The 17,826-nt window shown below is 44.2% G+C and overlaps 1 protein-coding gene across 13 annotated transcripts in view; it reads right to left on the reverse strand.

Moving 5' to 3' along the window:
* Positions 1 to 17,826, reverse strand: part of LOC106604533 (rap guanine nucleotide exchange factor 2) — a 147,030-nt gene that overhangs the window by 16,746 nt on the left and 112,458 nt on the right. For 7 of the 13 annotated variants that reach the window (XM_082975128.1, XM_082975122.1, XM_082975119.1 and 4 more), the window contains 13 exons: positions 17,508 to 17,666; positions 16,440 to 16,592; positions 16,133 to 16,297; positions 14,221 to 14,340; positions 13,482 to 13,685; positions 12,350 to 12,458; positions 11,329 to 11,495; positions 10,961 to 11,079; positions 10,347 to 10,504; positions 10,124 to 10,138; positions 8,706 to 8,946; positions 7,977 to 8,360; positions 6,030 to 6,241 (listed from right to left, as the gene is read on the reverse strand). In XM_082975128.1, the coding sequence (XP_082831254.1) occupies positions 6,030 to 6,241; positions 7,977 to 8,360; positions 8,706 to 8,946; positions 10,124 to 10,138; positions 10,347 to 10,504; positions 10,961 to 11,079; positions 11,329 to 11,495; positions 12,350 to 12,458; positions 13,482 to 13,685; positions 14,221 to 14,340; positions 16,133 to 16,297; positions 16,440 to 16,592; positions 17,508 to 17,666 (2,206 nt within the window). The remainder of the gene's footprint in view (positions 1 to 6,029; positions 6,242 to 7,976; positions 8,361 to 8,705; positions 8,947 to 10,123; positions 10,139 to 10,346; positions 10,505 to 10,960; positions 11,080 to 11,328; positions 11,496 to 12,349; positions 12,459 to 13,481; positions 13,686 to 14,220; positions 14,341 to 16,132; positions 16,298 to 16,439; positions 16,593 to 17,507; positions 17,667 to 17,826) is intronic. The other 6 variants (XM_082975125.1, XM_082975127.1, XM_082975123.1 and 3 more) reach the window with 3 other exon arrangements.

A 17,826-nucleotide genomic window follows, 5' to 3' on the forward strand; every position in this document is an offset into this window, starting at 1 on the left:
TGTTGATGTTGAGTGTGAGGTTATTTTCCTGACACCACACTCCGAGGGCCCTCACCTTCTCCCTGTAGGCTGTCTCGTCGTTGTTGGTTATCAGGCCTACCACTGTAGTGTCATCTGCAAACTTGATGATTGAGTTGGAAGCGTGCATGGCCACACAGTCATGGGTGAACAGTGACTACAGGAGAGGGCTGAGAACGCACCCTTGTGGGACCCCAGTGTTGAGAATCTGCGGGGTGGAGATATTGTTTCCTACCTTCCCCACCTGGGGGCAGCCCTCAGAAAGTCGGGTCTCAAGCTTAATAACGAGTTTGGAGGGTACTATGGTGTTAAATGCTGAGCTGTTGTCAATTAACAGCATTCTTACATAGGTATTCCTCTTGTCCAGATGGGATAGGGCAGTGTGCAGTGTGATGGCGATTGCATCGTCAGTGAACCTATTGGGGCGGTAAGCAAATTGGAGTGGGTCTAGGGTATCCGGTAGGGTGGAGGTGATATGATCCTTGACTAGTCTCTCAAAGCACTTCATGATGACAGAAGTGAGTGCAATGGGACAATAGTGATTTAGTTCAGTTACCTTAGCTTTCTTGGGAACAGGAAAAATGGTGGCCATCTTGAAGCATGTGGGGACAACAGACTGGGATAGGGATTGCTTGAATATGTCCGTAAACACACCAGCCAGCTGGTCTGCGTATGCTCGGAGGACGCGGCTAGGGATGCCGCCTGGGCTGGCAGCCATGTGAGGGTTAACGCGTTTAAATGTTTTACTCACGTTGGCCACGGAGAAGGGGAGCCCACAGGCTTTGGTAACGGGCTGTGTCAGTGGCACTGTGTTGTCCTCAAAGCGAGCAAAGAAGTTGTTTAATTAGTCTGGGAGAAAGACGTCAATGTCCGCGACGGGGATGGTTTTCTTTTTGTAATCCGTGATTGACTGTAGACACTGCCACATCAACTCAGCCAAAAAAGAAGCGTCCCTTTTTCAGGACCCTGCCATTCAAAGATAATTCGTAAAAATCCAAATAACTTCACAGATCTCCATTGTAAAGGGTTTAAACAATGTTTCCCATGCTTGTTCAAATAACCATAATTAATGAACATGCACCTGTGGAACGGTTGTTAAGACACAGACCGCTTACAGACGGTAGGCAACAAAGGTCAGAGTTATGAAAACGTATGACACTAAAGAGGCCTTTCTACTGACTCTGAAAAACACCAAAAGATGCCCATGGTTCCTGATCATCTGCGTGAACGTACCTTTGGCATGCTGCAAGGAGGCATGAGGACTGCAGATGTGGCCTGGGAAATACAGTGCAATGTCCGTACTGTGAGATGCCTAACACAGCTCTACAGGGAGACAGGACGGACAGCTGATTGTCCTCGCAGTGGCAGACCACGTATAACACATGCACAGGATAGGTACATCCGAACATCACACCTGCGGGATAGGTTCAGGATGGCAACAAAAACTGCCCGAGTTACACCAGGAATGCACAACCCTCCATCAGACTGTCCGCAATAGGCTTAGAGAGGCTGGACTAAGGGCTTGTTGTAAGGCAGGTCCTCACCAGACATCACCAGCAACAACGTCGCCTATGGGCACAAACCCATCGTCGCTGGACCAAACAGGACTGGCAAAAAGTGCTCTTCACTGACGAGTCGCGGTTTTGTCTCACCAGGGTTGATGGTCGGATTCGTGTTTATCATCGAAGGAATGAGCATTACACCAAGGCCTGTACTCTGGAACGGGATCCATTTGGAGTTGGAGGGTCCGTCATGTTCTGGGGTGGTGTGTCACAGCGTCATCGGATTAAGCTTGTTTTCATTGCAGGCAATCTCAACACTGAGTTACAGGGAAGACATCCTCCTCATGTGGTACCCTCCAGCATGACAATGCCACCAGCCATACTGCTCGTCCTGTGCATGATTTCCTGCAAGACAGTGTTCTGCCATGGCCAGCGAAGAGCCCGGATCTCAATCCCATTGAGCACATCTAGGAACCTGTTGGATTGGAGGGTGAGGGCTAGGGCCATTGCCCCCAGAAATGTCTGGGAACTTGCAGGTGCCTTGGTGGAAGAGTGGGGTAACATCTTACAGCAAGAACTGGCAAATCTGGTGCAGTCCATGAGGAGGAGATGCACTGGAGTACTTAATGCAGCTGGTGGCCACACCAGATACCGACTGTTAATTTTGATTTTGACCCCTCCTTTGTTCAGGGACACATTATTCCATTTCTGTTAGTCACATGTCTGTGGAACTTTTTCAGTTTATGTCTCAATTTTTGAATCTATTGTTCATACAAATATTTACATGTTAAGTTTCCTGAAAATAAACGCAGTTGACAGTGAGAGGACGTTTCTTTTTTGCTGAGTTAACATCTCGTGCTTGAACCATTGAATTGCGACTCTACTTTGTCTCTATACTGACGCTTTGCTTGTTTGCCTTGCGGAGGGAATAGCTGTACTGTTTGTATTCGGTCATGTTTCCGGTCGCCTTGCCATGATTAAATGCGGTGGTTCGCGCTTTCAGTTTTGCGCGAATGCTGCCATTAATCCACGGTTTCTGGTTAGGGAAGGTTTTAATAGTCACAGCGGGTATGACATCTCCAATGCACTTGCTGATAAACTCGCTCACCGAGTTAGCGTACACATCAATGTTGTTGTCTGAGGCTATCCGGAACACGTGATCGAAGAAATCTTGAAGTGTGGTCTGATTGGTCAGACCACCATTGTATTGACCTGAGCACGAGCCTTTCTTGTTTTAGTTTCTGTCTATAGGCTGGGAGCAACAAAATGGATTCATGGTCAGATTTGCTGAAGGCAGGGCGCGGGAGGGCTTTGCATGCATCGCGGAAGTTTGAGTTGCAATGATCCAGAAATCTTCCAGCTCGTGTCGTGCATTCGATATGCTGATAGAATTTAGGGAGTATTGATCTTAGGTTAGCTTTGTTAAAATCCCCAGCTACAATAAATGCAGCCTCAGGATGTATGGTTTCCAGTTTACATAGAGTCCAGTGTAGTTCTTTCAGGGGCGACGAGGTATCTGCTTGGGGTGGATATACACAGCTGTGACTATAATCGAAGAGAATTCTCTTGGAAGATAATGTGGTCGGCATTTGATTGTAAGGAATTCTAGGTCAGGTGAACAAAAGGACTTGAGTTCCTGTATGTTGTGATTACACCATGAGTCGCTAATCATAAGACATACACCCCCGCCCTCCTTCTTACCAGAGAGATGTTTGTTTCTGTCGGTGCGATGGGTGAAGAAACCGGGTGGCTCTACTGACTCTGACAACGTATCCCGAGTGAGCCATGTTTCCGTGAAACAGAGAATGTTAAAATCTGTGAAGTAGCTCTGGAAAGCAACTCGTGCCCTAATCCCTCGTCCATCTTGTTATCTAGAGATTGGACATTGGCGAGTAATACGCTAGGAAGCGGTGGATGGTGTGCTCGCCTTCTGAGTCTGACCAGTAGGCCGCTCCGTCTGCCTCTCCTGCGGAGACCGCGTTGTTTTGGGTCGGCCTCTGGGATAAGATCGCATGTCCAGGGTGGAGGTTCGAACAAAGGATCCGCTTCGGGAAAGATGTATTCCTGGTCGTAATGATTAAGTTGACATTGCCTTTTAAATCCAATAGTTCTTCCCGGCTGTATGTAATAACACTTGTGATTTCCTGAGCTAATAATGTAACAAATAGTATATCGAAAACTATGCAGTTATTTCTTTTTTTAAGTACCTGAAGCAAGGCGACCATCTCTGTCAGCGCCATCTCATTTACCAGCCTCAAATTGCAGCCAAAATAAATGCTTCACAGAGTTCAAGTAACAGACATCAACATCAACTGTTCAGAGGAGACTGGGTAAATCAGGCCTTCATGGTCGAATTGCTGCAAAGAAACCACTACTAAAGGACACCAATAAGAAGAAGAGACTTGCTTGGGCAAAGAAACACGAGCAATGGACATTAGACCGGTGGAAATCGGTCTTTTGGTTCTGATGAGTCCAAATGTGAGATTTTTGGTTCCAACCGCCGTGTGTTTGTGAGACGCAGAGTAGGTGAACGGATGATCTTCGCATGTGTGGCTCCCACTGTGATGCATGGAGGTGATGGTGTGGGGTTGCTTTGCTGATGACAATGTCTGTGATTTATTTAGAATTCAAGGCACACTTAACCAGCATGGCTACCACCCCATCTGGTTTGCGCTTAGTGGGACTATCATTTGTTTTTCAACAGGACAATGACCCAACACACCTCCAGGGTGTGTAAGGGCTATTCGACCAAGGAGAGTGATGGAGTCCTGCATCAGATGACGTGGCCTCCACAATCACCCTACCTCAACCCAATTGAGATGGTTTGGATCGCAGAGTGAAGGAAAAGTAGCCAACAAGTGCTCAACATATGTGGGAACTCCTTCAAGACTGTTGGAAAAGCATTCCAGGTGAAGCTGGTTGAGAGAATGCCAAGAGTGTGCAAAGCTGTCATCAAGGCAAAGGGTGGCTACTTTTAAGAATCTAAAATATATTTTGATTTGTTTAACACTTTTTTGGTTACAACATTATTCCATGTGTGTTATTTCATAGTTTTGATGTCGTCACTATTATTCTACAATGTAGAAAATAGTAAAAATAAAGAAAAACCTTGAATGAGTAGGTGTGCCCAAACTTTTGTCTGGTACTGTACATGTAGGTGGTAGGGGGGGGTCCAATGTAAATAGTCCGGCTAGCCATTTGATTAACTGTTCACCAGTCTTATGGCTTGGGGGTACAACCTGTTAAGGAGCCTTTTGGACCTAGACTTAGCACTCCGGTACCGCTTGCAGTGCAGTCGCAGAGAGAACAGTTTATGACTAGGGTGGCTGGAGCCTTTTTGGAAGCTAACCATTATTTCATCCCTACGTTTAATCGGCATTGAACAAGTCACCCTCCCTTGGAGAGGGGGTGACCTTGACAATTTATTGTTAAAACTAGAAGCTGCCTGGATATTTCATTTAAAGACCATTGCTACCTTCAGTCTCAACGTAGACTTTGTTCTGAAGCCACTCTTGTGATTTTGCTATTCATTGTAAATGTTTGTAGGCCTATGTAGCCAAATTCTATCTATGATCATATGCTATCCATTCATGTTTTGTATGTGTTCTATTTATATCTGTAAATTAACCAATGACAACAAGCCATACCTGGCCATGATAACAGACAACCGTGTGTCCTTTGAAACTATATAAACTAGTGACCTGCAGTGTTTGTCATTATACCCTGATGAAGACAGCTTGTCTGTCGAAACGTTGGTTATTAGGTTATTCAATTAATGTATCTGAGCTCCTAAAGTGTACGTCTCTCCGTTTCTTTTTCAAGTGTTCTACTCCGTTAGCCAGCCCCTCGCCTAAACAGGTGTATCTTTCTTTCAACTCCAGATGGCTGGAGTCTAACAATTTTTAGGGCCTTCCTCTGACACCGCCTGGTATAGAGGTCCTGGATGGCAGGAAGCTTGGCCCCAGTGATGTTCTGGGCCGTATGCACACCCCTTTTCTCCTGAGGGGGAATAGGCGACACTTGCTGAATCTGACATAGTGGAAAGGGAAGAGGAGAGGCTGGGGATGAGCTTTGGCAGAAGCTTTGAGAAGGGCAATGGTTTTTCTTCCTTCAAATCCTACTCCACTCTCCTTTTCACCTCATTTAACACCTGATTTACATAACAAAAGGAACATCTCAATAGGTGATCCAGGTATCATGTCATGGCACAAGTGGGAGGTTGGGCCTATCCTCTTTTGCTCCACTATTGTTCTTCAAGTAAGGGGGAGGCCAATGACATCAGAGGGCACCATCAGCCCAACTCCTTGAATGGCCTACTACATTAAGTTTTGCTCAAAACTATTTTTTTTACCCTTAAGTGTGTGTACATTACTGTATTTATATGTGGGATATTGTTTTTCAACGGGAAAAGTTAAAATATAGCTGGAGTGAGACAGCTTTGGATCTGGGTTCCAATATTGTTTGGAACACATTTTGTGATCCAAAATGACTAGGTGTGTGGCTGCCTACCTTCGTGCAGGAAGGTGAGGTCCTTCTTGATGACGGGGAACAGGGGGATGATGGGGGGCTGGAGGTTCTGGTTGTTGAGCACGTTGCGATACTTGGCCATGTTCCTGGATGGATCAAACAGGTCTTGCAGGTCCCCGAACAGCTTCTCGTACTTACTGGGCAGCTTCTCCCACGTGCCCCGGAGTCTAGATACTGGGGCCAGGTTCAGACCACTGTTGGGGGGAGGACCACAGAAAGACAGTGAAATTAGAATACTGATACAGTGGAGAAGGGGGCTAACTCTGGTTCCAGGCTTTTGTTCCAACCCCACACAAACACACCTGATTCAGATAATTACATTTCAGTGGGCAGCTGTTCAGTAGAATCAGGTGTGCAAGATTATGTTTGGAGTGAAAGCCTGCATGCCTAACTGCTGAATTTGGTGTAAAACTCTTCCAAATCGGTTTAACCTGTTAGGGCTAGGGGGCAGTATTTGCACGGCTGGATAAAAAAAATGTACCCGATTTAATCTGGTTACTAATCCTACCCAGTAACTAGAATATGCATATACTTATTATATATGGATAGAAAACACTCTAAAGTTTCTAAAACTGTTTGAATGGTGTCTGTGAGTATAACAGAACTCATTTGGCAGGCAAAACTCTGAGACATTTTCTGACAGGAAGTGGATACCTGATGTGTTGTATTACCTTTAAACCTATCCCATTGAAAAACACAGGGGCTGAGGAATATTTTGGCACTTCCTATTGCTTCCACTAGATGTCACCAGCCTTTACAAAGTGTTTTGAGTCTTCTGGAGGGAGATCTGACCGAACAAGAGCCATGGAACGATGATGGCCCATTAGACACCTGGCGCGCGAGTTCATGTTGGGTACCCTCGTTCCAATACGTTATAAAAGAGTATGCATTCGTCCACCTTGAATATTATTCATGTTCTGGTTAAAAAAGGCCCTAATGATTTATGCTATACAACGTTTGACATGTTTGAACGAACGTAAATATATTTTTTCCCCTCGTTCATGACGAGAAGTCCGGCTGGCTTAGATCATGTGCTAACAAGACGTAGATTTTTGGACATAAATGATGAGCTTTTTTGAACAAAACTACATTCGTTATGGACCTGTGATACCTGGAAGTGACATCTGATGAAGAGAATCAAAGGTAATGGATTATTTACATAGTATTTTCGATTTTAGATCTCCCCAACATGACGTCTAGTCTGTATCGCAACGCGTATTTTTCTGGGCGCAGTGCTCAGATTATTGCAAAGTGTGATTTCCCAGTAAGGTTATTTTTAAATCTGGCAAGTTGATTGCGTTCAAGAGATGTAAATCTATAATTCTTTAAATGACAATATAATATTTTACCAATGTTTTCTAATTTTAATTATTTAATTTGTGGTGTTGACTTGACTGCCGGTTATTGGAGGGAAACGATTTCCTCAACATCAATGCCATAGTAAAACGCTGTTTTTGGATATAAATATGAACTTGATAGAACTAAAAATGCATGCATTGTCTAACATAATGTCCTAGGAGTGTCATCTGATGGAGATTGTAAAAGGTTAGTGCATCATTTTAGCTGGTTTTATGGTTTTGGTGACCCTGTCTTTGAATTGACAAAACATTACACACAACTCTTGTAAATGTACTGTCCTAACATACTCTAAATTTATGCTTTCGCCGTAAAACCTTTTTGAAATCGTAAAACGTGGTTAGATTAAGGAGATGTTTATCTTTCAAAGGGTGTAAAATAGTTGTATGTTTGAAAAATTTGAATTTTGACATTTATTTGGATTCAAATTTGCCGCTCTTGAAATGCACCTGCTGTTGATGGAGTGCACCACGGGGGGGACGCTAGCGTCCCACCTAGCCCATAGAGGTTAACCCATCTACATCACAACATGGCCGCTGGGTCTCCTCTCATACTTCTCTTCTCCGACCTCACCTAATGATGGAGAACATGGAGTTGAAGTTCTTGCACTCTCTACAATGGAGAGCTATCTTGATGAAATGCTTGACAGTCTTCATGCGCTTGAGCTGGTTGGGCTCCCGGGTCACCTCCGACGCCACCCAGAAGGTTTCTTGGTTGATGATCTCCTCGAAGCGCTTGAGGCAAAACGAGCCCGTCTTGGACTTGAGCTTGAACAGGTCGTCGATGTACTCGGTGGGCTCGATGGCGCAGAAGAGTTCGAAGGCACGCATGGAGAGCTGCGTGGCTACTTCCATGGTGGACAGCTGGAGGAGGGAGATCTGGCCTTCACGAAGGAGGTCCTGGGCGTCCTCGTCTGAACAGAGGGTCTCTGTCTCCATGTTGCTCTTCAGGTAGTATCTAGAGAAGAGCAGGGAGTTTCTTTACTATTCGCTCACATACACACAGGTATTCTATTGTACATAAATAAATGGTCTCTCTATTTTGCTCCTCAACACAAAGCACATATTTAAAATAGGTGTTTTTGTTGTTGGAGTTATTCATCAAGTTGAGTAACTTAACAAACACCTGATGTACTGTGACTTAAGTAAAAGTAGAAAAAGACAAGGTCTTTAATAAGAGGTGGTGATTAAGATAGGAATGGTCAGGAGAACATCAGCACAAGAGAAGGGGACTTTGCTATCTCTTGTAAAAGAGATGGGACTAACCTGTATAAAAAATGTGATCAATAAAACCAGTCCTTACCTGCCACTGAGCTGTATCCTGTCTGCCAGCTTGGACAGTTGCTCCGGGAGCCGGCGTTGCTTGATGACGCCTTCCGGTGTGATGGACACCTCACACAGCGAATAGGCTTCGGGCGCTGCGGTCAGGGCGAACTCCCGGATGGCCTGGGCCACCACCTCTTTGGCCGTGGTGTCCTTACCGATCATGATGTATCGACTTTGCTGGTCTGCCTTGAACACCCGCAGCACCTGGTCTGACATGTCTGGATGGGGTGGGGGAATATAGTTACAACGTCAACACAACATTGGACAAACATTAAGGGCAGAATCCTCACTTTGGATATGGAGTTTAAATAGGAATTACCCACACAATTCTCACGTCAGCAATTTATTTTATTTTTTTTACCCCTTTTTCTCCCCAATTTCATGGTATCCATTTGGTAATAGTTAGTCTTGTCTCATCGCTGCAACTCCCGTACAGACTCGAGAGAGGCGAAGGTCGAGAGCCATGCGTCCTCCGAAACACAACCCTGCCAAGCCGCACTGCTTCTTCACACAACGCCCATTCAACCCGGAAGCCAGCCGCACCAATGTGTCGAAGGAAACACTGCACACCTGGCGACCTGGTCAGCGTGCACTGCACCCAGTCCGCCACAGGAGTCGCTAGTGTGCAATGAGACAAGATATCCCTGCCAGCCAAACCCTCCCCAACCTGGACGACACTGGGCCAATTGTGCGCCGCCCCATGGGCCTCCCGGTCGCGACAGAGCCTGGACTCGAACCCAGAATCTCTGGTGGCACAGCTAGCACTGCGATGCAGTGTCTTAGACCACTGCGCCACCCGGGAGGCCAGAATTCAGCAATTTCATCATGGACAGTTACATCATTCAAGTACCATTGCTTTTTTTTTACCCAAGGTTACAAAATCTTGGCATCCCCACAACTTTTTCAATTCACCATACCATCCAAAACATACCAAAATTAGAATGAATGAGTCACTGCTAGCCACTTACCCTCTCAAAAGTTTACAGGATCAATTAGTTTCAAACTGTACTCCAAACATTTCAACAAAAAGGTCAACAACTGATGTCTGCTAGAAGCCACGCTGACATGCTCAATGATCTACGGTGAGTTTGCGTAACTCATTTAGCCGACTACAACATTGAAAGACAGAGGGGCTGACTGACAGCATTGACAAGGACATGATTGTGCTTTCTACAGCCAAGTTAGATTCAGGCCTACGTAACCCATTAAAACACACTGATTTGCAGGCTGCTGTTATCAAGACCAACAAGCCCAGACCATAACCACAGTTAGAAAACATTAACCTTTAAGACCCCAGATTTAGAAACACCATAGGAAGCTTGTGAAAGAAACAGCAGTAAGCTTGCAAAGAGGACAAGCGTTGCGTGGGCAGAACAAAAGCAGACTGATACTCACTTGTCACGACTGGGGCTGAAGGAACACAAAGAGTATGTGTGGGAGAACATTAAAACGTGGGTCAAACATCTGGCGAAGAATTTCCCCGGTTAGCAATGTATGAAAATAAACTGCCTCAAGAGAGATGAAGACAGCCAAGTGGTGCTTATAGATGTGTAATGTATGCTTTATAATATACAGTTGTATATAAAAGGTTCAAAGAAGAGTGTGTGTTTGTCCTCACCAGGCGGGTTGTTGAAGTCCAGGATGCGGTGGTGGGACTGCAGCAGGTCAGGGTTGCTGGACGACAGGCTGCCGCTGACTGGCAGCGCGGCCGGAATCTGTTTGGACTGCTTCAGGCCCACGATGCTGTCGTCCTGCGACTGGCCCACACCCACGTCGCTACGGAAACAGAGGGAGGGGTTGGAAAGTTCCACTTTCAGAGGATAGAGGGCAATGTTTTTACAGTAAAGTATATAAGTAATAGAGGTTACACTGCTCAATACAACAAATAACATTTTATTTTTCACATGCACCAAATACAACAGGTGTGTTTCACCTTACCGTGAAATGCTTACTTAGAAGCCCTTAACCAACAATGCAGTTTTTAAAAAATAGTTAAAATATTTACTACATTAAAAAAATTAAAAATAACCGGCATTGTAAATAAGAATTTGTTCTTAACTGACTTGCCTAGTTAAATACATTTGTTATAAATAAATCTTCATAAGAGGTTACACTGCTCAATACATCATCAATGCAACACAAAAAACATGAATAAGTCAAACCGATTTTATTCCACACTCCTCTCCTCTAACTTTGAAGCAACTTTTTCCATTGGTCTCTGACGTCTCTTACTTGTATGGTTTTGGGGGCAGGATGCTGGTGAGCGTCTTGTCAAAGATCTTCTTGAGCTTGTTTCTTCCCCCCACCGTGTTGGCTTTGGCCTTCTTGCTGGCCTTCTCCAGGCCCATCACCTGCATTGAGGAGGAGACGGGACACCATTACATTAGGCTTTAGGAACATCTTTACAAAGACAAAACCAGGGACATATTCATTAGGGCACACCATAGCTAAATGTTTTGCAACAAAAAATAAAAACAAGCATTTCTGATTGGACAATGTCAGGTAGTACCTTCCTGTTTCAGTCTGTTTAGTGCCTAATGAATACATCCTTGATAACATACACAAAGCATTATGGGTACTGTAGTCCATCATAACATCACCTGCTCAACATCCACCGCCAGGTCAGGGATGGAGTAGCGCGAGCCCTTCTTGATATCCCCGATCTTGGGCAGGTGTGCCGGGGCGCCATTCTTGCGGTCCACCTCTGGCGTCTCCTCACCCTCTGCCTCGTGGTCGTGCTCTGGTCGGGCTAGGAGCTCCTTGAAAACTGGGTGGATGAAAGGGGTGAAACGCTATCAACAAGGCAGGTCCTACAGGCCGCTAGTTTTGTCGCACCTGGTCTACTGTTCAGTCGTGTGGTCAGGTGCCACAAAGAGGGACTTAAGAAAATTACAATTGGCTCAGAACAGGGCAGCACAGCTGGCCCTTAAAAGTACACGGAGAGCTAACAATGATATGCATGTCAATCTCTCATGGCTCAAAGTGGAGGAGAGATTGACTTCGTCACTACTTGTTTTTGTAAGAAGTGTTGACAAGCTAAATGCACCGAGCTGTCTAAACTACTAGCGCACAGCTTGGACACCCATACATACCCCACAAGACATGTCACCAGAGGTCTCTTCACAATCCCCAAGTCAAAAACAGACTATGGGAGGTGCACTGAACTACATAGAGCCATGGCTACATGGAACTCTATTCCACATCAAGAAACCAATGCAAAAAGTAGAATCAGATATAAAAACACATAAAAATACACCTTATGGAACAGTGGGGACCGTGAAGAGACACACACACAGGTACAGACACGCATATGCCCACAAATGCTAGCACACGAACTCTACACAAACGTACATTGTAATATTGCTTTATGTTGGTATTATATATTTTGTATTGTAGCTATGTAGTGGTGTAATAATGTTATATGATGTACTGTTTTTTTATTATGTTTTATGTGTAATGTAAGCATCTTAATGTGTTTGGACCCCAGGAAGAGTATCTGCTACCTTGGCAAGAACTAATGGGGATCCTTAATAATTACAAATACTGTGTGGAACATAGTGTTACTGTTACTTATATTCTTCTATTATTATTAAATTCATAGTTAGCCCTAATAACTCTTACCTAAAAGATTCGTTTTCACAGAAATTGACAAGTGGGTGTTGTTCCTCAGGATCTCATTAGCTTTCGTGAGCTGGACATTCTCAAAGTTCTGCCCGTTCACCTCCAGAATCTGTTCAAAGACAAAGATACCACAACATTACATACAGTATCAGCCACATGCTCAATTCTGTTAATTCATGCAGAAGTCAAATCCACAACTCTGATGATGTAAGCACCAAAACACCAACCAACTGAGCAATGTGAACTCCTCTATGACATGACACTCATACCATCCCCCCTTCTCTTCTGTTCCCATCTCCCTAACCTCTACATTACTGGTCTCCATCCCCCCCTTCTCTTCTGTTCCCATCTCCCTAACCTCTACATTACTGGTCTCCATCCCCCCCTTCTCTTCTGTTCCCATCTCCCTAACCTCTACATTACTGGTCTCTATCCCCCCTTCTCTTCTGTTCCCATCTCCCTAACCTCTACATTACTGGTCTCCATCCCACTTCTCGTCTCCCTAACTTCGACATTACTGGTCTCCATCCCCCTTTCCCTCCCATCTCCTTAACACTACTGGTCTCCATTTCCTGTTAGCTGCCTTATGAAAGCTGCTGACTTGTCATGAGAGGGGAAGGACTTCTTGTTTACACATGAGCCTGCCACTGAGTTTTCCTCTGAGTGAACCAGGAAGTGAATGGTTATCCCTCTATGAGGGGCCTTCCTCTGCAGTCATTTGAGCCACTCATGGAGAAGGTTAGACAAGAGTATTGCAAGAGCAAACATACTTTGCAAGATGTTATGGTTCACATTTCCTTTGGGAAGCAGCTGCAAGGAAGAGTAAGTTTATGCCAAAACAAAGCACAGCAGAGTAGGGTTTTCAAGCTGGCATCCTGGATTTAACATAGGATCTTTGCCACCCTTGGGGCAAAGTATGAAAAAATCACGAGTGAGCAAACTAGTCTAGTGAATCAGCACATCGTGGTAGCTGTCTGATGCGTGGTGAGCTTTCAGATGCAAAACAGTGCCCTGGCATCAATCAGGTGGGTGCTACACTGCTAGGGGATGAGGGAAGTTTCCCATCCTATGTAATGCATTTTGAACATATGAAAAAAACGCTATATAAAGAATATCATTCTCGTTACTTCACCTGGTCTCCTCGTTTAAGGCCGGCCTCCGCGGCCTTGCTCCCGGGCTCCACACTGTCGATGAAGATGCGAAAACCCTTCTCGGAGCCCCCCAGCAGGGTGAAGGCTAGCGGGGCCTCCCTGGACGGCTTGGTCAGTGTCACTAGTCGCAGTTTGGCTTTAGCAGCGCAGGCAATGTTTAACAGTCTAAGGTGGCCGTACATTTTCTGTAAAGGAAAATTATGTTTAGTACCGGTATATTGCTCAATTCAGGGTTTGTGTATCTCAACATTGTTACTATGTGGAATGAAATGAAAATTCTAAATTAAACAATCTATAGCATTTTAAATTGTGAAATAAGAGGCTAGCACAAGGCAAACATTTGGACAATTTGAATGCTTTGACTGAATATATAATGAGGGCAAATTAGGAGTAATGTTGAAACTGGATATGAAACACGCTGTAATGTTGAAACTGGATATGAAACACACTAATGTTGAAACTGGATATGAAACACACTAATGTTGAAACTGGATATGAAACACACTAATGTTGAAACTGGATATGAAACACACTAATGTTGAAACTGGATATGAAACATGCTGTAATGTTGAAACTGGATATGAAACAAGCTGTAATGTTGAAAATAATATGAAACATGCTGCAATGTTGGAACTGGATATGAAACACGCTGTAATGTTGAAAATGGATATGAAACATGCTGTAATGTTGAAACTAGATATGAAACATGCTATGCTTAACTGAGACACGGACCTCTCTCTCCAGATTGTTCTCAAACTCTTCAAGAAAGTTAGTCATTGCAGGGTCGCCTTCAAAGTCATTGAAGTGATTGTTCACCCACAGCAAGACTACCCGTGTAACCTGGGGATGCAAGAAGAAAGTAATCAAGATTCATTCAAAGTAAAAAATAAGTGGATGAGCATGGGCTTGGATTGAATGTTAGCTTGTTATATACATTTCTTCACATGTAGTTCTGTGTGTGTGTGTGTGTGTGTGTGTGTGTGTGTGTGTGTGTGTGTGCGTGTACACACTACCGGTCAAATGTTTTAGAACACCTACCTCACTCAAGGTTTATTTTTTATTTGTAATATTTTCTACATTGTAGAATAATAATGAAGACATCAAAACTATGAAATAACACATGGAATAATGTGGTAACCAAAAAAGTGTTAAATAAAAAAAAAAAACAGCCACCCTTTGCCTTGATGACAGCTTTGCACACTCTTGGCATTCGCTCAACCAACTTCATGATGTAGTCACCTGGAATGCATATCAATTAACAGGTGTACCTTCTTAAAAGTTAATTTGTGTATTTTCTTTCCTTCCTAATGCATTTCAGCCAATCAATTGTGTTGTGACAAGGTGGGGGGTGGGGGGTCAGTCAATACAGAACATTTCAGGAACTTTGAAAGTTTCTTCAAGTGCAGTCGCAAAAACCATCAAGCGCTATGATGAAACTTGCTATCATGAGGACAGCCACAGAAATGGAAGACCCAGAGTTGCCACTGTTGAAGAGTATTTTTTATTTTTTTATTTCCATTTTTCATTTTATTTCAGGATAAGTTCATTAGACTTACCAGCCTCAGAAAGTGCAGCCCAAATAAATGCTTCACATAATTCAAGTAACAGACACATCTCAACATCAACTGTTCAGAAGAATCAGGCCTTCATGGCCGAATTGCTGCAAAGAAACCACTACTAAAGGACACCAATAATAAGAAGAGACTTGCTTGGGCAAAGAAATACGCGCAACGGACATTAGACCGGTGGAAATTTGTCCTTTGGTCTGGAGTCCAAATGGGAGATTATTGGTTCCAACCACAGTGTCTTTGTGAGACACGGTGTGGGTGAACGGATAATCTCCGCAAGTGTATTTCCAACCGTAAAGCATGGAGGAGGTGGTGTTACGGTGTGGGGGTGCTTTGCTGGTGACAGTGTCTGTGATTTATTTAGAATTCAAGGCACACTTAACCAGCATGGCTACCACAGCATTCTGCAGCGATACGCCAACCAATCTGGTTTGCGCTTAGTGGGACTATCATTTGTTTTTCAACAGGACAATGACCCAACACACCTCCAGACTGTGTAAGGGCTATTTGAACAAGGTGAGTGATGGAGTGCTGCATCAGATGACCTGGCCTCCACAATCCCCTGACCTCAACCAAATTGAGATGGTTTGGGATGAGTCGGCCCGCAGAATGAGGGAAAAGCAGCCAACAAGTGCTCAGCATATGTAGGAATTCCTTCAAGACTGTTGGAAAAGCATTCCAGGTGAAGCTGGTTGAGAGAATGCGAAGCGTGTGCAAAGCGACATCAAGGCAAACGGTGGCTATCTGAAGAATCTCAAATTTTATTTTATTGGTTTAACAGTTTTTTTGGTTACTACATGATACCATATGTGTTATTTAATAGTTTTGAAGTCTTCACTACTATTCTACAATGTAGAAAATAGTAAAAAAAAATAAAAAAAAAATCTATGAGTAGGTGTTCTAAAATGTTTGAAAGATAGTGTATGTAAGCATGCATGCATCTGTGATATTATCTATGCTTTAGCTATTACTGATGTTAAGTACCGTCTAGCTTCCATTACAATAAAATTACAAAAAAGACTTATCTGAAAAAGGATAGTAAAGTGTTTGAACTGGGATCTGACCTTGTCCCTGAGGCTTGGGTCGTGGAACCACTCGAGGAGCTTGTTGCCCACGACCATGGGGCTGGAGAGGAAAGTCCTGTAGGTCAACAGGAAGTCCTCGATGTAGGTGGGGTCCACCACAGAGTGCTCCTCTACCAGGTGCATAGTCAGACGCTCCTTCGTGCCCTATAGGAGATGGTGTATAATCCTTTAGGTAACACTAAACGTCATATACATGGGCATTCATAACACCTAATATGGCATGACATCTTTATTAGGAAGATGTGGTTTGGAGTCTAAAGGCTTACTAAATAATGAATTAACTCACCTTGATGACGATGTGTCCCTTCCGGGTGCCGGTGCGGTCCAGCTCACGGTGCTCCTTGACCATGACGATCTCGCCCTCCTCCTCCACCTTCTGCATGTTCTTCTCCACCTGGTTGAGGATACAGCAGTAGTCCTGCTGCGCTATGCACACAAACTGGAACAGAGGTGGAGGGAGTGAGGGAGGGAGAGAGAAAGTGAAAGAGCGGAGTAGTTAGCTTGGGGACATAATGCTTTTTAGACCAACATGGCTGAGAGACATTTTGAGCGAATCTATTTTAAGACAGCAATGAAATAAACACTCTCTCAGTGAATTAACCCCAGCGTCTTCATTTAATTGGTTGGTACCTACTGGACAATGTATACTGAACAAAAATATAAACGCAACATGTAAAGTGTTGGTCCCATGTTTCATGAGCTGAAATAAAAGACCGTCAAAATGTTCTATACACTCAACAAGCTTATTTCTCAAAAATGTGCACAAATTTGTTTACATCCCTGTTAGTGAGCATTTCTCCTTTGTAGCATATCAAGAACATGATTAAACAGTATGATCATTACACAGGTACATCTTGTGCTGGGGACAATAAAAGGTCACTCTAAAATGTGCAGCTCTGTCTCACAACGCCACAGATGTCTCAAGTTTTGAAGGCAGAGTACAATTGGAATGCTGACTGCAGGAATGTCCACCAGAGCTGTTGCCAGAGAATTTAATGTTAATTTCTCTACCAATGTCGTTTTAGAGAATTTGGCAGTACATCCAATCCGGCCTCACAACCACAGACCATGTGCAACCACGCCAGCACAGGACAGGACCACAATTGGCCCAGCGTCGACTGGGTTTGGCCAGTGTAGGCAGTCATTGTAAATAAAACAATGTTTTAACCGACTTCACTATTTAAATAAAATAAATATTTAAATGTCAAGCCTGCATTAAAATGCAACAGACTAATTGAGTAAGTAACAGGGGTGGAGTATATAACACCGTTCAATATATGGGAGAGAAGGCCCATATCACAGGCCAATCAACCGATAGTCCATCATAATAGCCAGTCTCAGTGCTGAGCCTTACCTGACAGTCGTCCACCTTAGTCTTCATCACTCCCTTCATGTACTCCTTCTCTATGGTGGGGGAGACCCCGAAGCTGTTGCCCATACACAGGATCTCAGGCCTGCCCTCAGGGTACGTCACCTCCACCGAGCCATTCAGGATCACTGACCACGAGTCCAGCTGAGTGGGGAAAGACCACAACCACAAACAGTTAACATTCAGAAATACTCAGTGATCATTCAGTGGACAATGGTTTAATACAGGGACTGGAAACTGAAGTCCTCGGGGCCGGAGTGGTGTCACTTTGTCCCCATCCCGAGTGCAAAACAGCTGATGCATT

The sequence above is a fragment of the Salmo salar genome, chromosome 05, assembly GCF_965601325.2.
Source record: "Salmo salar chromosome 05, fSalSal1, whole genome shotgun sequence".
In the NCBI taxonomy this organism is placed as follows: Eukaryota; Metazoa; Chordata; class Actinopteri; order Salmoniformes; family Salmonidae; genus Salmo; species Salmo salar.